Below are 17446 nucleotides of genomic sequence, written 5' to 3'. Positions count from 1 at the left end.
ATAGCAACATTTGGTATAATTTTCATTTGTAGAATTTCTATACATATAGCGCTTATACTCAGACTGAAAGATAGACAATATTTGCTTTCGAGATAATGATGACATTTTTACCCCATAAATAGACCGTAGTATTATTTCGTAAGTATATTATTATCTTGTATTTATTTTTATTCTCATTTACAACGCAGATATCGGTTTCCTGTGATTCTTATTCACCACCTGGCTGTTAATATTCACTTGAAACGCAAACTTTACCCCATTTATTCATTAGGCACCTCCTTCCATTCATTGCGACGTGATTGAGTTTATATTTTCCCACGACAAAGTAATTATTCGCCACTGTATAAAGAATCATATACAAAACATATAAATTCCAGGCTAAAAAGAGTTGTAAGTATACCCTCAAATTTCATCAAACTTTGCTAATTTTATTCTAATCTCTATTAAAAATTTTACCACGGAATTATTCTTGAAAAATTACTCATTAAATTCAGGAAAGTTAAAGAAACGTAATAAAATATCGGCAGATATTTAACTGTCTGATTAAAAATAACCTGAAACTCAGTAGAAATTTCAACGTTATCAATAACTTTGCAAAAAAAAAAATTGCAAAAAATTTCATATCATTGAAATTAATTATTTGATTAGTAAAATTTCCTCAGAACACTTGAGAAAGTGTTGAAAGTTAGGTGAAAACTGATTGTGACAAAAGGGGCAGAAATTTTCAAACACTTTCCATGGGGTTTGTAGGTACTCAATTTTTTGAGTAGCAGTAATTCGTAATATGATTTTCTAATTTTGAAAAAAGTTTATTCGAATTTGTGACATTTTTCTAAAAACCAACGCACTTTTAATTTGATTTGATTAATTACTATTCGTATGTTTTGGTGTAGTCAAATTCTTTTACCTAAATCCCGAAATATTAGCAAATTTAATTGTAAACGTTAGGTTGGCTGGAATAATAAATTTAATTCCATAGATTCGTATCATTTGAATGGTCCTTATAACAATAGGACAAGTTATTCAGTTTGTCGAAAAATATGTGAAAATATGTTAAATCGAACCACAAACGGCGTCGGTTCGAATAAATTTTTCATTTCAAGTAAATCTAATTTATACTAGACAAACTTTGGATTAAATCGGCTGTAGTGTAGGTAAATCAGGCAAACATAATAAAACGACTTGATTCTGTAATGTATTCTTTTTTCGTGTGTACACGCCAGAATATCTGATATTTAAGTAGGATTGATACACGTCGGCGTTTTGATTTATACCTGATTGCGGCTTTTCAACTTTTGTTCAGTCTCTTTGTAAATTGCGTAACCGGCCTACTCTAGGAGATATCCTGATATTAGAAAATATGCCAAACGGCGCCGCGCTAATCTTTGAGAAAAGCTGGTATAAGGTCGATTGGGCGTCGAGTTGTCGCAGTTGACAAAACGAAATGAAAATTAAGAAAACATCGTAAACAACCCACGTGTTCAAATTACCGTATTTCCGTTTTCACTTTCGTTTAGTTCAAATTATCATTCTGTACTTGAAACACTTCGATATACTACATGTAACAATATGTTTACAGTTTCCACAGCACATTTATTTTCAATTAAGTTTATACGGTACGCCTGATATTTTAACTAACGATAACAAAGGTGATGGTTGTATTATTATATTCAAGTTCACGAGTTAATCATTCATTATAGGTACGTAATACGAATTTTCTGTTCTTCTTTCTTTTCTGTTTTTTTTTTTAATACTTACAACTGATTTGTCTAATTAATGATTCATCCACCCCATACATGATCCTCAAGTTCTTGATCCTTGATCTTACGCGCAGCTAGCTACGTGACTAAAATTTAACAATATTACCTGTCTCGCAATCATTGTACGTGTATAGGTACGTATGTAATTGTATTTACCTAAAGATTAAATGATAGTGATTCATTTTTTACACAATAATTAGGGCGATATACCGTCATATTATTATAAACCTCAAGATTCGATAATCTCGGAGTCACAATTTGATTCTATTCGTACATCAATACGAATAATAATTGTAACAAGAATTTTGAAGAAAATTTTTCTTATCTCTTGCGATAATCCATCAAAACGCAATTATTACTGCCTAAAGTATTACAATTATAGGTAAATCCTTTTGATTTTTCATCCTCCCTTTTCTTTAACTGTTCAAAAATTCACTTGAGAAGAAAACAATGTGTCATTAAAATGCGACTTTACAAATAGTTATTGTCTTTTGTACATGGGTATTTCTAACGAATTTTCAGGTCCACCCATTAATTCGGTTTTTAATGAAAAATATATGTGCACTACGGGTGTACCACGCATTATAAGATATTGAAATTCGTTCTTAAGCTTTGCGGAAAGCAGAAACGGTAAAAAAGATAAAATTCACAAAAGACAAAAGTATGTCGAAAGTGATCGTTACGTATCCATGTATATGTGTATGTACCTTTTCATTAAAATATCAGGGTGCGACACGTTAGTTTGATTAATTATAGGTACATATATTATTGCAATATTGTTTACTGCGTTTACATTTCGTAAATCCGATTACGATTTATATGTATTACGTATTATATACACATAATTTATATTCTTAGGTACACAATGATAATAATAATAATATTAGTAACAATAATAACAGTAAGAATAATTTTTATCCGAAGTGAATAATTAAATACACATATAATTAACGAGGAACATTTAAGGTAGGTTATACGTAATTTGATAATTCTATTTACATTCTTGTATGATGGTAGGACTATTATCATATGCGTTTCGTATATTATACATATATATATTCATATATAGTATATGTGGTACAGGGTGACCCAGCATCAAGTGACCAAACTGACAAGAGTTATAGATGCGGTCGAGCTGAGTAAATTAACCCGAAGAACGTGTAGTCTCTAAAGTCATACTAGCGAAATACGACCGGTTAAAAGAAATTCCGCTAAACGCCGGCATGTAGGCAACCCGAGTACACAGCAGTCAACGGTTAGCGATCTAAATTCAGTGCCAAAAGTGTTTTCGCTATCCACTGCCTGCTGTGTAATCGGTTGCCTATATGCCGGCGCTTGGTAAGATTTTTTTTTTTAGCCGGTCGTATCTGGCGAATGCGACTTCGGAGGTAACACGTTCTTCAGGTTAATTTACTCAGCTCGACCGCATCTATAACTCCTATCAGCTTGGTCACTTGATGCTATATAAATATATAAATATATGTATGTATATAATATTAATTGCGTTAATTCAATGATATATCATATTTATCTCATATTTATGTGTATATAAATCTATACAAATTATCGCTAAATATGAACATACACAAAGATGTGTTAGCCAATTTCAAATATTATACACGTATTCCAAAACAAGAAGTTAAGACACATGAATAGTCGATATACCGATAGTAATATGCGTATCTATATATTTAAATAGGTACTAATGATTGATCGTACAATACACACCCACAATTTGTAATTTACATTTATAGTATGGGTACATAAAATGACACATTTTAAATCCTCGTAATACGATTGTCTATATATGTTGTATCTATAAATTTATCATGTATAATCTACTATTAGGAATGGTCCTTGCTTTACTTCCGGTACTAAACGCGTCTACGTGTAAATATGCGATGCACCAAATTTCAATTAAATCACGCGCTAGAAATATTTTCGCATTATCGTGTGAGGAATTGCCAGTGAATGGGAAATCGATCAAAGGTTTTTATTTCATTGGACGATATTTTATGGATTTTATCCGATACGATTCAGTGTCGGAAACGGCGAGTGAAATGAAATTTTATTTATCCTCGTTCTCTCTGTTCGATATCGTGTATTTTCTACTATCTTATCGTCCCGGAATCCGCGCACACTTACAATTGGCCTGCTTCCAGTGCATCGTATTAATACCTATACATGTATCTGCCATGTAAAATTACCGGTTATTTAAGTCACATGAGTTTACGTTATGATATACAATATTGGGTAAGGTATAACATTATACGAAGTTGGTTGAAACATTCAAGAACTGTTACACATCCATAATATCATCCTCATATTTACAATCCTACCTATCGTGCGGTAGGTATATAGAATATACATACACGTATAACGGTATATGTATGTATATATTCACTACATCCTTTGACCAGCAAAGGAAATTACATATACGCTTGTACCTTTCACCATATAGTTATTTATTTATGCACGTTATTCCGTGCGTTAATATATTGTTACTGATTATTTGTATAAACATCGAATTTATACGATTTATAGATATCCGATTTATACGACGAAAATTATATTTTTTCTTACTGCATTGCATCCTATGCGAATTCTGTTTAAATAGATGACGTTTTGAAATTCACATCATGATTGATTGTTTTCCATTGTTAATTCATATACCTATATTTTTCACTTACTCTTCGAGTAGCACAGGACCAAAAATATTGATTATCATTATCCGTAGATATTAAATTATACTTACGCATCATATTCTAGTTAACTTTTTGTTTCCTTTATTCATCGAATTTCTTTTCCCATTCAGTGCTGGAGCAAAAATAACGTCGTAAAGGCAGAGCTGTTACATTTTCCTCAGAGCAGAGTAGCTCTCGTTAAATGCAATTATTTTATTAACGACCTGTTGACCTTAATCGCTTTACTTCAGATGCTACCTCATTTTAAATTATCCAGAACAATTTTTCCTACTGCCTTAAATTTTCTCACGACGAACAGGCGCGCGAATCAAATCAAAAACCGGTTCTTACACCGCGGCATTATTCTTAAACCTGGCGAATAAAAATAATTTCAATCAATTAAAATAATTTTTTTCAAATTATAATTACATATCTGTTGACTGCGTTTTTCTTTTGAACAAGCAGGTTTACGCGAATGATTCCTCAAATATTACGTTCGTTAATTCCTGCCGAATTTTACATCTCATCGAAACCCGTCAATTTCTTCAAAAGCCGAAAGACTCGACGTGACTTTAACCATCGCATCGACTAAATTCCACGTAGTTCGGAGTTCGAATTTGTTTTCCACCGATGTTTAAGCTACCGGTACAGCGCACAGTCCGCAAGGTAACGGAATAAAAAAAAAGTCCCAAAGGATCAACAGCCGTCGATGAGTTGCGATCAGATCGTAAAACGATGCGAGATCATTCGATCGGCAAATAAATTCTCTGTCCCGAGTACACGTAAGTCCTCTTTCAAACTGCACCCTGCTTCAAACTAGGACATAAAAACCCGACCGATAAGAAATTATTAATCGCCAGGTACGAGGAGGATCAACGAGCGATCTACTTAACGAAGAGGTCCTTGAGGGTAGAACAGAGGGAAGGTTCGCAGTTCTCGGTCTGTTCCTCCTCCTTGGAATTGGCGCCTGAGAACCAAGTGGCGACCTTGCTGGGACTGGACCTCGGTTTGCTGGGCGAAACCCCGGCCGATTTCGAGGGGCCGGAAGTCGGTGTTTCGGGGCTCGGATCGGACCCCCGTTGAGCGGTGAGGAAGTCCTCTATCGCGCTCCCGAGTACCTGGGCGTCGACCTTGGTTCCGCTCTTGTCGTCCCAGACGACCTTGTGCCTGGTAGATTCGGGGGTTGGATTCGCGGCGACTTCCAGCGTCGGCGATAGTTTCGCCGGTTTCGCGAGGGGGTCGAAGATCTTTACGACGGTCGATCGTTCGTCGCGGAAGGTTACGGCGGTCGGTGAGGCCTCCTCGCCCTTTTGCTTCTTCGACATCGGCTGGTGCCGCTTTACGAACCAGCTCGACGGCGCCGACGGGTTCCGGGGCGACGTCGCACCCTGAGGCTTGTTTCCGGTCCCGTGGAGGATCGAGACGTCGAAGCTGTTCGACCGGAAGTCGACCAGCCGTCCCCGCCGCTGCTGATGATCAGCGCTCTTCGCGCCCGGGTCCGGTTTCGAGCCAGCATCCTGGTCCAGGCCGCAGCGGTTTATCTCCGTCGCCGAGGACGTCAGCGAGCTCAGAATCGAGATCAGGTCCGTGTTGGAGCAGACGATTCCCGCCGCCCCCGACACCCCCGACACCGGCGTCGAGGCTCCCGCCACCCCCGCCGCCCCAGACGGCAGCTTCGGCATCTCCGAGGCTCGACGACGGATCGAACCCGTCGCCGGGGGCAGCGCTCCAGCGATCGAGAAGTCCGAATATCTCCGCTGTTGCTGCTGCTGCGTGTATCTTTGTGCCGCGACGTTTCCTTCCAGTGGCTGTACCTCGCAGACTCGTTCGTGGGACGGCGTTTTCCACATCTTCATGCGCACCTGCGCCGGGGAAACGGTTGGAGAAAATTCAGAGATGGGGGTTGAAAGAGAATTTTTATCGAATTCGTGTAGGAAGCTAATTGGAATGGTTATTTTTCACGAGTCTCATACTAGGAAACAGTTATACACTGAGTATTTGTAAAAATATTATACTCGGAAGCTACGGAGATCTTTTTAAAAATATAAAAATATGGGAATTACTAGAATTGAAGAATATGATTTTCTGCCCAAAATCAGACATCGTAGATCGATTTCTAAATGTTTGAAGCAAATTGAAATGAAGCACCGATATTTTTATACTTCTGATTTTTTTTTTTTTTTGTCAAAAAATCTTCGCGCTTTGCGAATATGATACAAAAATCAATAACAAGTATAGATTTTTGACCAATCAACTTCCTCAAGTGGGCCTAGAGGAGGAAATTCTTCTGGAACAAAAAACTCTTGGATTCAAAATTTCATACAGCTTTCTCTAACGGTCTATTACCATTTTCTTGATTTAGATTCAGAGGAGTTTCAACTTACGAAATTTTGTAAAGTAAAATTTAGCGCTACATTAACCTTAGAGATTAAAAAAAAATAGGTGTACGTATATTTATTACCTTCGAAAGACTGAGATTCTCTCTACTCTGGTCTTACAATTTTTCATCGTTGTATCAAAAAATACTGAACTATCCTGTCAATTCTTTGTGACTGGTGGATTGTCAAATTTCAATGTTTGACGGTTTCTTGACCTATTCTAAGTCTAAATTCTAGAAAATGGTAAGAGAAGGGGTCAAATAATCTACTGAAGTTAATCAAAATTTGATACGATTTCGGTTTTCAATTGTTCACGATGAGGGGCACTTGAATTAGGAACTGGAAAAAATCAAGGTTAAATATTCGATCCAACAGTTATTACACAGTTAACGACCAAGTGAAACACTCGATCAGGAAAAATGGAAAATTCGAATCACCTGCAAATTATCAGACGATTGTGACAAGTCGGTATGCAACAGTATGGAACTGAACTATTTTTCCAGAGCAAAGAAAATTGAGTTAACCGCGCACGCTGTCGAATCTGTTGAATCGATCATTCCGCACGGATAGCCAGTAAAAAAATCACCCGAGAAGAGAATAGCGGAAGCGGGGCGTAAATTGCATCATTGACATGAACGGAAGAACAACGGAAGTGATCGAAAATCGTCGTGAAATGAGGCGAACGCAATTTATAGGAGCGGGGTTGGAGTTCTGAATTTTAAAAGTTTCGAAAGCGCCTAATTCAGATTTATTTGGTGGCGAAACTTGAAGTGAAGAAATAAAACTTTTACGAAACAACAAAGTTCCGAATGATCGGATATCAGACGGCTCAAAGTTCCGGTATGCAAGATTCCGAAAATTCAAGTTACGATTGAGCAAAGTTCCGAAAAGTAGTTACGATAGTCTGAAAATTAAAATATACTCACACAGCGTAGTTTACTCAACGAGTGGTTGTGAAAAATCATAAAAACCGAAAATCAGAATTACCAGGATTCCGAACATAAAAATATCGAAAATGAAAAACAAAGAAAGATCAAACTGGTTAAATTTCACCAAGCCAGAAATTCACAGAACTGAAAATCTTCGATCATTTAGAATTTCGATATTTCAGAGTCTAAAATTTTTCCATTTTCGCACTTTCCGAAGTTTCAGCATCGGGTTTCCGCCCACTCGAAACTTTGATGTGTCGTCAAAGTTTGATTTCTTTACTTTAAGTTTCACCAGAAAAAAATTTGGAATCTGGCGCTTTCGCAACTTTTCCAATTCAGAATTTCAACCCCGCCCCAATTTACGAACGATCGTTTCAAATCCCCCCCTCGCGCTCCGAATTTCCTTCACGTCACGAGATAAATTTTCCTCATCACAGCCCTCGACTCACTTTCTTCGCCTTTATCTCCGCGATGTCGTCCATGATGTCCAACTGGAGATTGTGCGTGCTTCCGCTGTTGCTGGGCGGCAGACCGATGCTCGAAGACGAGTCCCGTCTGCTCGGAAGGATCCTCGGGGCTCCCATGGGAAATGCCGCGATGGACTCGCGCCGGTTCCGGCCGAAAAGAGTCGGCGGCACCCTCGATATCGTCACGACCGAGTGTCGACGGCCCCCCGGCTGTGGTGTCGGGGCCTGAGACAGCGTCGCCAGGAAGGCCGCTTCCCGGGGCGTCGGTCCGGAACCCTCTCCGCGTTCGCTGAGCCGCCGGACCTGTGCAAAGGATGCGAAATTGCGTGACCAAGGGCCGAGGGTCGAGGAAAAATCTTATCCTTCTCTATTGTCCGTTGAATGGAGGAAGCCGAATGGAGGAACATTGTTCCATATTCAGGTCGAAACGATTATAGAACGGAGGAGCGAAGAGAGGTTTTAAGGAGGTGACGCGACTTTGCCGAATGTGATGCCAAAATCGATAGAGGAAGAAAAATCGATCACTATTTATTTCAAAAAGGGTAAGTTGACGCGATCAAGTTTCACGAATTTTGGTAAGTTCATTTTATACTAGGGACACATTTTCTAGCGTGGTTAGATTGAATTTTTATCCTTAACCAACTTTATTACGAAAGCAACCGTATTTCGTGAGTGATGAAACTTTCAAATAAAGATGGCTCAAACGATCAAGGTATTTTATTTTCTCAAATTTTTTTACCAAGATATAATTTGATTTTTGAAAAATCTTGTGTCTCAGTAAAAGTGAAAAAAAATGCTTCTTCTTCCGATGCTGAACCTGATTAGAATATTTTTCATCGCGGCAGGTTCAGTGAACCATTTGCAACAGCTGCTCGTTTGATATTGTCGATAAATTTTTAGCGTAAAAATGTAAAATAAGCCTGGAGTTCCCTCGTAAAATTAATGTATAAAACAAAAAATAAGGATGAAAATTCGATTCAACTAATTTTTGGACGAATACAGACGACTTCTTTCCAGCTCAAGCCAATTGGGCCAATGGTGTATTCGGTTACATTCAAGATTGTTATTTGAAAACTGACTACTTATCAGCAAAACGATGATGATGATTGAGAAATAAAAAATACACACATTACTGTACTTATAATTCCTGCGCCTTGTTCTCCGATTTCTAATAGTCATAAAGAGAGTTTGATTCCCTCAAAAATCTTTGAGACCCCATTATTGGCTACTTTGAAAATTCTTCGCCCTTCCTTATTTCGGATTGTGAGATCATTTCCATCCGGAGTCTTCACTCCGCCTCTTGTCGCCTGAAACCCGGATATCCGAGCTCACCTGCGACGCGGTGATACCCGAAGTGCACTGGGGCGTGGGAAGGGAATGTTTTCGCGTCTCTCGCCAGGGCGAGAGAAGATAAGGGTTGAGAGAGGGAGAATCCGGGTCCACACAGCGGGGCGGAGATTCGGTTCTTCGCCGTTCAGCCTCCTCTTCCCCCAGGAGGCTCTCCTCGACGACGATCAGAGGCTCGCCGGCGCCGCTCGAACTCCCGATGCTCATGCTGGACGAATACGATTGTCTCCTCATCTCCGCAAGCGAATTTCTGCAACATAATGACATCCCGATTCGCTACATAATCGTTTTTGGAGCAGAGAAACTGCGCGTCGGAATCATCGTGACATGGAAATCCGAGTGGGGATGAAAATATAGAAAGGTCAAAAAATACGGGGGTCAAAATATTGAATTTTTTGAGAAGCTAAAACTTAATTCATAGATTTCAAAGCCGAAGTATGCAGGAATAAAAAAATAAAAGGGTCAGAACATGGAATCCAAAAATATAGAATCGTCGGGATTCGTCTCGTTAATAAGAAAATCTTTTACAGATTCTAAATTTTGCCGTCTTATGCTTTCACCTTTCTGTACTTCCAATATTCTTTACTCGGTCTTTCTGAATTTTAATAATTCTACGGATAAAATTTTCACATCCTTGAAAATTCGGTATTTTCGTCCTTGTATTAACCGCACTTATAGTTTATTACCCCCAGTCAACAAATCCGCATTCTGTGGGTCAAATTACTTTTTTCAGGCAGCCTATATTATACGTCTTTAGTATCAATTTTTACTCGACTTGATCCTCTTTTCCAAGGATCCGACTGAATTTCGTTTAAGCCGGAGGCTATGGGAAAGAAACGTTTTACAAGACTCGAATCTTGGCTGTGTGTATCTTTTTTTTTTATCACTTTTTTCTTCATCTTCTTTCCTTTATCTTGCCGTAAAACAGTTTTCGCCTCTCAAACGTCTGTCAGCGACATTTTAAGCTCCCGGCTCAAGTACGGCAAAAAAGCTTCTATACTTGCTGCTTTTATCGTTGGCTGAGTATTCCTACGTCGCGCACTTTCCCGACATTACACAGAGAGATTTTCTACATTAGGCGTTTTAGGAGTGAGCAAAATAACAACACTCGAAGATGATCGTGTAACTACGGCCGAGAATTTTAACAACAGTCAAAGATTTACAATATTGTCGGATTCTTGGCTGCTGCCCAAGTATGCGAAATAATTATGTTCGTAAATGGCAATTTTTCACGGAAACTTATCTTCTATATCCTGTAAGAGACACAATTCATCGTAATCTTCAATTGCACACAACTCAATAAACTTTCTTTATTAATGCCATAATTATCTTTTGAAACAGCGCTAAGATTGAGCCCTGTTGGGTAATGATCAGTAATTGGGTCCACAAGTTTCCCGGCAGAAACTTTTAAATTACCTTTGTAGAAGATGTGATCTACACATGTTCCTACATTTATCTTACTATTATTATCATATATAGCATATCCGCATATATTTATAATATGCATCTTATCGGTTGCCAAGCTTCCGCGCATATTATTATAACAGTTTTTTTCTGAAAGGCACTACTCGGTGCTTCCAGTTTGATAGCAGTTTTATTTATTGATTTTTTTAATGTTTTTAATATTAGCATGAAGAATTAATAATTCAGATTTATAGAAGCTTTCATCTTTACTTATTTCCTCAATATCATTAAAAGACAATTCTTCAATACTTATGAAATCAATCAATTTTCATCAAATGATTATTATACATTATATATCAAAATTGTAAAGGAACAAAAGTATAATTGTTCCATTTTTGCAGTATAGTTAACGTATATTTGAGGGCTAAAAATTCAAAAAGGTTTTTTTTTTTGCGCTTGTATATTTTTCCATGCGGATATGCACGATAAACATGTTATACGTAGGTATACAAGAAAGCGAAGAAGAAGTGAAACCAAACGATCGGAATATAAAGCGTTATTTGACATCAGGCATCCACGTTCTACGATAGGGAATAAATTCCAGACCAGCTTCTTGGTTGCAATCGATAAGCTTACAAGCTTTGACTTTTTTTCACGGTTCTACTGCTAGACTACGAAGAACCCTCGGTTATATTTCAAGTAGTAGATTTTATATGCATGAGAATTCTTATGATAAGTAATTAGAGAGAAATGAAATAGCACTCCAGCTGTTATTGCTAACATTGTTATTATCAGTTGCGTTAATTTGTTTGTGAATTTAAACGAAATTTATACATTCAGATTCTCTAGTTGTAATTTATCAGTTTTGCAAATAAATTTCCATACTTTCAGGTACGAAATGTATAATTGTAGTGATAATTATTATACCTGGTATAACAATTTGGCGTTGGCGTTTGAATTGTTATGTATTATTTTTCACGTATCACTCGCAGATGCAATTCTTGTCGCGTGTCAAAAAGAACGCGAACAATGCGGTCGATGTACAATAGAATTTTTTTAAACCTCAAAATAAAATTTCGCGATTCGAGGTGCGAATACCTACAAGTAACGAGTAAAATAAGCGTGTTATGAAAGCAAGCAAGCGAGTAAACGAGAAAGGGAACTGGAGCGAGGTTTTGAAAAGAAAAAAGGTTATTATCGGTTGAAAACTCGCCAAACAAGCAAACCAAACACCCCGGAGGCATAATCAACTTGCAAACGCTCAACATCAAAGGTCAGTCTTGTTTAACGTTCGTACTGTATAATACAAAGAATAATGAATCTAAATTTTTATTGCTCAGCCGTGCCGTAATTTATTTCAATGGTCTCCCTTGAAATTCGAAACCGGTTTACGTGCCTTGCTAATTACTTTTCGAGAATCGGAACCAACAATCCACGGATAAGAAAAAAATGAAATATTTATGATCTTTCGAATTGGGTGAAATAGAAAATTTCCTAGAACGGATCCAAGGAAGACAACTGTTTTTAATTTTCCGTATTTTCGCACAGTTTGTTATCATGATTCATTCGTAACGTTGCGACAATAGTGTTAAGAATCGAATACAAATATCCGAAATGATTTCACTGAAATTGTTAAACAATAAATGACCGCGTAGGTTGAACTTATTTTACCCGAAAGGACACGATCAATATATAAATATTGTTCAGATTTTTCACCGTGTATGTGAAAAAAGAGTTTCGTCTCTGGTACACGAGGTTTTTTTTTCAGCAACCTTATAATGTGTTCAATGCTTTTGCGTAACGGATTCAATTTTGTACGTATAAATAAAAATGAGAGAAGAAAAAGAAAAAAAAAAAAAATAATCCAAACGATCGGTAAGGTCAGGTCTAAATTTGTTCAAACTTCCGAACATTGCGTTGGTCAAATTATTGAATCGGATCAAACAATTGATTCAGTCGAATGCAATTTCATTTCACGCTTAGTGAATTATATAAATCTGATTATTATAATGCTCCCTCGGTCACGGCAAATGAATGATCAAATTATACGTATATTAGATTAAAAACGATCTATGTGAGACCAGATGAGCCCAATATTTTTCCATTCGCATCCCCCCGAGTAATTCCAGCTTCCCAGCAAGTCTCGATGCACTCAAATACCTAGAATGAATTTAGAATGCAAACACATATACCGAGTCGCGAGAATACCGTAGAGTAACAAAGAGCCCCAATATTATTGCGCATTGATCAAGCTGCGTGAGTGATCCAGAAAACAATGACCGTATGGTGCGATATGAAATGATCATCAAAGAGTGGGAAAGACGGGAATGCCATAAATTACTGGCAACTGTCAACTTTTGAATAAATACGCCAATCATGGCCGGAAAATTCATGTTCATCGTTCAGCTCTCATCGGCGACCAATTTTTTGTGAATTTGTGAATATACTTTCTACACTCACTGTTATAAGATACATTCGTCAATATGTGCCAATTATGTTACTGTTGTCTGTAACCGAATCGATCAATCTTTTGTCAACAAATGCTTTTACTACAGATATTATTATAAAACACATTTGTATTGATCTGTAATTTAGAACTGTGTCCACTTTTTTTCAATCCCCTTTTTTCGACCCTCGGGTAAATAGTTCAGCGACCATATTCGCAGCGTTTCCTGTACATAGACGGAGTCAACTAATTAATATTGATGTTTCATCTTTCAAGAAGCGCTAGTACGTGACCCGGCATACCGAAGCTTTATTGAAACGCTATGTCAGAGTTTCAAATCATACACCTACAGCTGTGGATGTAAATTTTTACCACCCCAAAACTTGGCTCCATTCGTTTTGTATACGTGTATATATACCTACCTTGTACCCTTTGGAACGCGGGTTAAAAAGTTTCGATAGCAAATTTAAGAGACCGTAGCTTTATGCCAGCACGTATTAATTTCCCGAAGTTACTTCGGCAACTTTTAATTGGGTATCGATTATCGGGTCTTCCACGTGAAATCGAGTTGAAAAATCGCGCGGGCTTGGTATTCATTCTTCTTCACAGACCTCGCGTAGGCAAATACTTCGTTACACTTTCAACCAATTATTACCATCGACTCTCTCCGAAGCCCCCAGACACGAATAATTTGGTGCCGGTCTGGTGCTTATCAATCATGCAATTTAAAATCAAGGTGAGTGTCCTTTTGTTGCTGAAAAATCGGGTATCCCGCCCTCTTGTTCTCCGTTTTCCAATTATATACTCGAAACATTTTACTTGACATTCATGCTACGAATATTACATACAACTCTTCAGAAATATCACCGCAACTTATTTTTACCACAGCAATTCCCTGCAATGGCATTTAAGAGAGGTATAATAATAGTTGTTGACAACCTTGGAAGCGTTACACTTGTGCACATCTTCCGGGTGTTTGAATCGATGGTTGCCATACCTACATCGGTCTAATATTAGCAACGTCTCTTCAACGTACGGAGAGTGCATTGATAACGTCGTGAAACTGTGCCTTATTGTTAGTCGGAATGCTCAGCGTTCAATAAGCTTGGGTTGGTTACGAGCCAAGAAAATTCACTGTTCGACAGCGGGGCGAGGTTAAAGTTCCGAATTTGAAAAGTTCCGAAGGCGCCTAATTCCGAATTATTTGATAGAGACACCTGAAGTAGAGAAATCAAACTTTGAAGAAACTACAAAGTTCCGAATGGTCGGAAACCCGACGGCTCAAAGTTCCGATGTGCAAGATTCCGAAAATTCAAGTTACGATTGAGCAAAGTTCTCTGAACGAATCTTTGTTGGTTCTCCAAAGTTTAATATCTTCACTTCAAGTTTCACCGGCAAAAAATTCGGAATTTGGCGCTTTCGGAGCTTTTAAAATTCGGAGTTTCAACCATACCCCTTGACCGCAATTATTTCCCACAGCGAGATATATTACAACGATAATCCGATCCAGGGATGACGGTTTCCCAAAGTGGAACATTCCAGTTTCTAGTTCAAATATGGTTGGTATGTTTCCTCTGGAATGCGACAAGACTTTCGAGAACGCATAATAGGATTCGTTACAGTTATCCTTCGCAAGGGCAAACCGTGCAAGTGCATAATATCATACCGTACGCGTCTAGAGAATTTCCGTTTTCAGATATCGAGCAATTACTCTAACAAGAGACTAGAATTTTCAATCCCTATCAAGAATTTATCTCCCTGCCTCCCTCTCGCCTCGATGAAAAATAAGTTCTTGGCATTATTCTTTTAACGATTATCAACCTGCCGCCGTCGCTCAATCATGAAGTTAACTGAACTGTTGATTATGAGCTGCTGGAAGAAAAGGAACGTCACTTTATATTCCCAGTAATGTCATCCAAAGTCGCGCCTGATCTACGCATTTGATCTAGATTTTCAAACTGTACGAGTAAAACTTGATAATACAAGTATCGCAAAACAAACGAAAGTCCCAATATTGTGATATTTTAGCTAACAGAAGCTAAGTCTTCAACTGATTCCAACAAACGTGCTATTTTACTGCTTTTTAATCACCGGCGACGATCAATTCTGCAGATTGTATTATGAGACGCGTGATCGTATTCTCCGCGAAGAAACGGTTTCATGTTCTCCCCGATCTAAATATTGCCAAGCCAGCCGGTGTGCCTTGGCCATAAAGGGGGCCGATGATGATCGATAAGGTTCCCTATTGGCTCCTGCCGACCAGGGTAATATATTCGTGATTAAGCAGCGCCAATTATTTCCGGACCGATCGCAAATGATGATTGGACCGTGGACTTGATTAGCCGTGCGAAACAAGAGAGTTAACGATTACGCCAGGACATTTAGCGAAGTTCGTTCGGAGGTGGATCTAATATAGGGGAAAATTACAGGCTTGAAGCATCGCACTTTTGACTGGCGAAAGGTAGGCCATTGACGGAAATTTCCTTTTATAATACATTCGAAGTTTCAGTAGTTTTGGAAAATGGATTCACGCATCTTGCACCGGAATTTTAAAGAGAAATGAATTCTGTAATAAGAATATCGACAGCTTGGTATAATTTTCGTCCATATGTACACACTTTCTTCATATAGAAATTCAGCGCGAGCCGATCATGATCAACTTCTCGCAGTGGAAGAAAATCGGGTTTTGCGGTAAAAAAATCTATTATACTTGAACCGAGCGATGAATTTTTTTCAACCTTGGTTTCCGAAAGTTTTCCAGATCACTGGTTTCGAATCGGAGGTCAAACTTGGAAAATTAAAAATGCCGGATCGAACATGATTACCAAAAATTCTAACAGTAGGGATTTCGGTCTCAGAATTTGGTATACAGTGGTCTTAGTGATCGGAAACGTTGAATCTGCCTTCGAACATTCGAACGAACTGATAATTCATCTTTTTTAACCAAAAAAAAAAAAAAAAACTTTGAAAACAACGAAAATGCGACCTTAAACTCGATTTTTGTACTAGGTAGAAGCCGATTGGCGGGCTACGCCAATTTTCAAAAGTTGACCTCAGATTTGAAATCAGTGATCTCGAAAACTTTGGGGAACTAAGTTTCAAGAAAATTTATCTCCCGGTACGAGTTTAATAAATTTTTGACCGTATAACTCGATATTCTTCCACTCCGGTGCGTCGGTAACATTTTTCGCTAGTTAGCTCTGAATAGCACGGCCAGGAAGCTGCAGGAGCAATAAGCCATCTGGCAATAAGCTTTGCCACAGTCCGCCTCTGTCGATGTAGGTGTTACAGTATAGTCAGGTACACGCACAGAGTCAGAGTTTGCCGATGCTACATGTGTTCGCCCGCACCCCGTTATAGGTATACCTGTATTCTATATTCCATAATAATGACGATACAGCTCTTGTATGCATTACTGCGTATGGCCATCGATTATTGGAGATTTGCGTGCTAAGCTCCGCTGGCTGTTTATTCAGTTGTCAGCCGGCTCTCACAATCAACCCCCCTTTCGCAATGTATCGCGAGATGGAATTGTTCTCTTCGTTCCTTCATTAATTTTTACGCCTAGAGAAATACACTTTAACCGGGTCTCTTCTTCTCCTTCCTTTTCTTCTTCTTCTTCTTCTTATTCTTCTTCTTCTTCTTCTTCTTCTCGTACGATGATAATTTTTTACACTGACGGAGAATGATACCTATCAGGTTTTAAAACGTCTCGGAATGCAAGGATATTGCATTTATTATACAGCTATATTTATTATCGCAAGTTGCAGGTCATCGAGATAATTTTGATACTTAATCTTTCTACGGTTACGCGGCTTCCGGCCGCCTGAAATTTGTGGTTTTGGGCTTTCCTCTGTACATGCTGAAAGAAGAAGAACAAAAAAGTGAACATCGACCCGAAGTACGGTAGACAACTTTTCTCTGTATAACGATAAGGTAAAAGGTACTCGAGGCTTGCTTGTCGGATGCTACATTATACCGCCACACCTACCATTACACTAAATCTGTATAATACATTATTGAGCAGCGAT

General features: G+C 38.3%; 1 protein-coding gene across 6 annotated transcripts in view; it reads right to left on the bottom strand.

The window, feature by feature from the left end:
- Positions 1 to 8: 8 nt before the first annotated feature.
- Positions 9 to 17446, bottom strand: part of LOC124221013 (uncharacterized) — a 58085-nt gene continuing 40647 nt past the window's right edge. For 5 of the 6 annotated variants that reach the window (XM_046630613.2, XM_046630593.2, XM_069133366.1 and 2 more), the window contains 3 exons: positions 9551 to 9815; positions 8201 to 8521; positions 9 to 6306 (listed from right to left, as the gene is read on the bottom strand). In XM_046630613.2, the coding sequence (XP_046486569.1) occupies positions 5329 to 6306; positions 8201 to 8521; positions 9551 to 9799 (1548 nt within the window). In that variant the 5' untranslated portion in view covers positions 9800 to 9815 and the 3' untranslated portion in view covers positions 9 to 5328. Of the gene's footprint in view, positions 6307 to 8200; positions 8522 to 9346; positions 9816 to 17446 lie in introns of those variants that run through there. The other variant, XM_069133374.1, reaches the window with a different exon arrangement.

Source organism: Neodiprion pinetum, chromosome 1, assembly GCF_021155775.2.
Source record: "Neodiprion pinetum isolate iyNeoPine1 chromosome 1, iyNeoPine1.2, whole genome shotgun sequence".
Lineage (NCBI taxonomy): Eukaryota > Metazoa > Arthropoda > Insecta > Hymenoptera > Diprionidae > Neodiprion > Neodiprion pinetum.
This window is presented reverse-complemented; position numbering and strand designations above follow the sequence as displayed.